The following is a 4,007-nucleotide window of genomic DNA, read 5'->3' on the forward strand; positions in this document are numbered from 1 at the left end:
TCTAACACAAACAGGTCCAAGAATCAACGGACAAACATCTGGTACTACATCTCAAGAGAGAAAGCCAGGCCCATTGGAGAACATCCAATCTGATGGGGGCAACCAATACCAGGAAATAAAGATCTCTGGCGAGGAAATGAGGATCAGTCACTCCAGCTGGGGACAGGAGCAACACGTGGATAAAATATGCTGTAGAATCAACTCTACTGGGGAAATTATCGAAGGGGGAGATGGAACTCTGTGGGGAACAACCACCAATCAGAAGGTTCCAAAGTCACCACATCTCTGCACTGCTAAAGAAATCATATCTGTCGAGGAGGAAGGGACACTACTCCAATGAGGAAGGAAGGATAAACATCTTCATCAACCACTCTGCTCGGGAGGAAACCACGAACGGGCTCTGATCAGACAACTCCATGAGGGAAACACTACTGACGATTGAATCAAGGATTACCCGTAGGCAACTACTGGGGATACCCTGCTGGTGACCATACTGGGGAGTAGGAGTGGGATCAACCCTAATGAGGATGGTCAAGGAGAAAAATTTCTGGAGATCAAAAAGTAGACACGTCCACAGGGGAAAAGCCACAAATCAATCTTGACGAAAACTCCACTTATGTCGGGGATTTCCTGCTCACTCTGAGGGGAACTTCTTACTTGAAGTGAGGGAATACCAACTCCTTCGGGAAGATTAGCATATTCAATTTATCAATATGAAATTCTAGTAACAGACTATCGATGTCACACTGGATGTTATGACATCCAATTCTGCGCAGATAGGAAATGTATGCAGAAGGTAAATAAAAAAGGCAGTAAAAGACACAGACAATTGTTTACCCAGTTCGGTGACAAACACACCTACGTCTGGGGGCTACCAAGTCAGGGAGGAAATCCACTATAAGCAATATTAATTCAGGACTTAAACCAACTATTTAATCCTATCACTTAAGACCTACCCAATGCAATTTCAATCTAAACTAAGACCAGAGTTCCTACTCACTCCCCCTCAATCGCCATAGTGATTACAACCTTTAATTAGTTTAAAGTCAATGGCGAAGTTATACTTCAAACAACTCTTGATTGTGCTTAAAAGCTTTAATCAAGAAACATAGCACTCACGCTTAAAAGCTTAGAGTGACACAACAATTATAACTCAATGAACACCCTAGTCCAATGCAATCATCTAGGTGATAATTGCTTGGCTCACAAGTAAAACCTAATACAAGACACAAATAAAAGTACAATCGTGATATATGATGATATATTAAATTCTTCACGCTTCAAAACCCTTGAATCGCTGAAAGTAGGATTGCCATCCTTTTATAATGCAGCACTTGGGCCTTGTACTTGAATTTCCTAAAATTAATGTTAAGCAAGTTAACCTAAATTCCACATATTAGGGTGCTAACAAATAGGCTATATGTTAGGGCTCTTAAATTTAGCTCTTCTGTTAGTTTCCTATATTTTAGCACAACTGTTAGATTCCTGAAAAACAGCCTGAGATAAATACGGAATCATAATAGAAAAACCAACTAGCCTACACTTTAGCATATTCCGTCAGGAATGAATGTCATAACATTGAGTTTGACGTCCAGAACATAGGATATATTCTAGGTTTCTTAATTCTAGCTCTGTTGTTAGTTTCCTGAAACAGCAGCCTGAATTAAATACTGAACTATACTAGAAAAAACCAACTAGCCTAAAATTCAGTATCTGCTGTCATGGATGAATGTCATAACATTCAGTTTGACATTCAGTAAATCATGTATTAGCTAATCCTACAGCATACTACTCAAGCATGTCATGACATCAGTCAAGACATTAGAGTACAGTTAGTGTTTTAACACAAAATGCAGCCAATTAAAAACATCTACAAACTCCCCCTTTGGCAAATTTTTGGCTAAAACAACTTGGCATCAGAACAGAGTTCACAGTAGCGGAAAGCACACATCCAAGCAGGGAATTAAATTAGCTAATACACTCAGCACACAAAGAAGTTAAACTTCAAACAGCAGCAGCACAAGTAGATATCAGACAGCAACATACTCAGCACACATAGAAGTTAAACTTCAAACAGCAGCATAACCTCTTGTTTAGAGGACCTTTAACTTCAAATAAATCTGTTCAAACAAATTTGTTGTCCTTGGGTACAGGTGTTTCAAACAAATATGTTGTCCTGGGGTACAGGTGCTACTCCCCCTTTTTGTCAAAAATGTTGCCAAAGCAACACTTAATATTACAGACCAAAACAAAATAAATTACACAATTTTCAGAACCACAGGAAATGTTCTAGTCATCTGACTTAGAGTCAGCGTCATCATCTGTGCCATCATCAGGACTGGCATCTGCTTCTCCCTCTTCACCTTGTCTTTCAGCTCCTTCTGTAGCAGCAGCAACTTCACCAAGCACATCACCTTCAATCATCTCCAACTTGCTAATCAATTTTTCCAAGTTGAGCTTCCTTGCCTCTAACTCCTTGCAAGTTTCTTTGAGCATTGCAATGACAGCAGCTTTACCTGGTTGATTGCTTACACGTGATGTCTCACCTGTTGTCATGGCAATGTCAGGAACATGGGTACCTAGGAACATCTCATGATTGAAGGACAAAGGGTTGTCTCTTTTCTTCACAGAATCATTCTCTGTTAATATGTTTGGAAACTGATTCAAAACAATACCACAGATGAGAGAAGGAAATGCTATAAGCCCCTTCACACAGAAGCTTCCTGAATGCTTCAAAGTTTGATAAAAAAATATAGGATCCATAGTCAAAATTGGCTTTGGTTCCAACATCATATATGAACTTTCCAAGCATCACAACAATTGTAGATTTATGATTGGTGGGCACCCAGTTAGCAGATCCAATTTTGTGCAGCATTGCATACTTGACACTCAGTTTGCTGGCCACCAACTTTCCTTTGAGAGGCCACTTCCTGACTTGATTAGCAGTGATGACTTGACATATTTTGTTGTCAGACACCTCAAGCTCAGGTTGAGCTACATCAGGCCTTCCCAAATACATGTTGATCACTGAGGGAGAGAAATTTACACACTTGCCTCGCACATACACTTTTCTGAATTCCTTAGACTTTCCATCAGCACATTCTTCAGACACATTGACAATAAATTCCTTTACTAACATCTCATAGCACTTTAAGAACTGAGTCACAGTCTTCATTAAACCAGCCTCTTGAATAAGGTCCATAATCTCCTTACATTCCAGGACATTCTGAGCCAATTCCCTTTCCAAAGCCAGCCTCTTCTGATAAACATATTTCCACCTGTTTACACTTGAAGTAAAATGGAACGATATGTTGTCAATTGGTACCTCAGGGACACTAGCTGCAAGCTTGCTAGTGGTTGGCTTCTTCTTTGACAGAGTGTCAGGGACATCACATGGAACATCTGAGTCAGACTCAACAACAACAGACTTGGTCTTCTTTTTCTTGGGCACCCCTTTGCTCCAAGATTTTGTTGGACCATGAACTTTCCTCTTGAGGGAACTCTCGACTGCTACCTTTGTATTGAGAGAGGTTGGCACATCAATCTTCTTTCTGGGGGACCTTTGAGCCACTATTTTCTTTTCTCTCCTAGTCTTAACCCTTTTGGCTATGCTAGGGACGACTGAGGACAACAACTCATTATCGGAAAATTCCTCCAGGTCTACTGACATTATGAGTGACATGAACTTCCTCACCAACCACATTATCTAAGGGTTTGTCAACATTTGACTCCTTATAAGCATCAATTTGCTCCACATCATCAGAGATATCTTTCCTAAAGACTCAATATTTTCTTGATAAGCAACACTATCAGGTTCAATAGTGTTTAAGGGAATGGAAACCCCAAGGACCTTATGATTACCAGACAGTATTCCAGTCACCATAGTGGCAATGGCATTGTGAACATACCTGGAACCTTCTCAGGTTCGTTCATCAAGAGCGATTGCTGAGGAGAAGCCTGATACAGTTTCTTTAGGTCTTGTTGCACGTGAGGTATTCGCAGAGTCA

At 40.4% G+C, this 4,007-nt stretch overlaps 1 protein-coding gene across 1 annotated transcript; it reads right to left on the reverse strand.

Moving 5' to 3' along the window:
- Positions 1 to 2,289: 2,289 nt before the first annotated feature.
- On the reverse strand, positions 2,290 to 3,670 carry LOC127105439 (uncharacterized). Its single transcript, XM_051042632.1, has 3 exons — positions 3,375 to 3,670; positions 2,846 to 3,278; positions 2,290 to 2,730 (listed from the first exon to the last, which is right to left on the reverse strand). Exons 1-3 carry the CDS (start codon positions 3,668 to 3,670, stop codon positions 2,290 to 2,292), a joined length of 1,170 nt encoding a protein of 389 aa, XP_050898589.1.
- Between the last annotated feature and the right edge of the window lie 337 nt (positions 3,671 to 4,007).

Source organism: Lathyrus oleraceus, chromosome 1 (assembly GCF_024323335.1).
Source record: "Lathyrus oleraceus cultivar Zhongwan6 chromosome 1, CAAS_Psat_ZW6_1.0, whole genome shotgun sequence".
NCBI classification, from domain to species: domain Eukaryota; kingdom Viridiplantae; phylum Streptophyta; class Magnoliopsida; order Fabales; family Fabaceae; genus Lathyrus; species Lathyrus oleraceus.

Coding starts and splice junctions, on each gene's coding strand:
- LOC127105439 (XM_051042632.1), bottom strand. CDS start 3,670: ATGTCAGTAGACCTGGAGGAATTTTCCGATAATGAGTTGTTGTCCTCA. Junction 3,279..3,374: donor TGTGATGTCCCTGACACTCT/GTCAAAGAAGAA, acceptor AAGTGTAAACAG/GTGGAAATATGTTTATCAGA. Junction 2,731..2,845: donor AAATTGGATCTGCTAACTGG/GTGCCCACCAAT, acceptor CAAACTTTGAAG/CATTCAGGAAGCTTCTGTGT.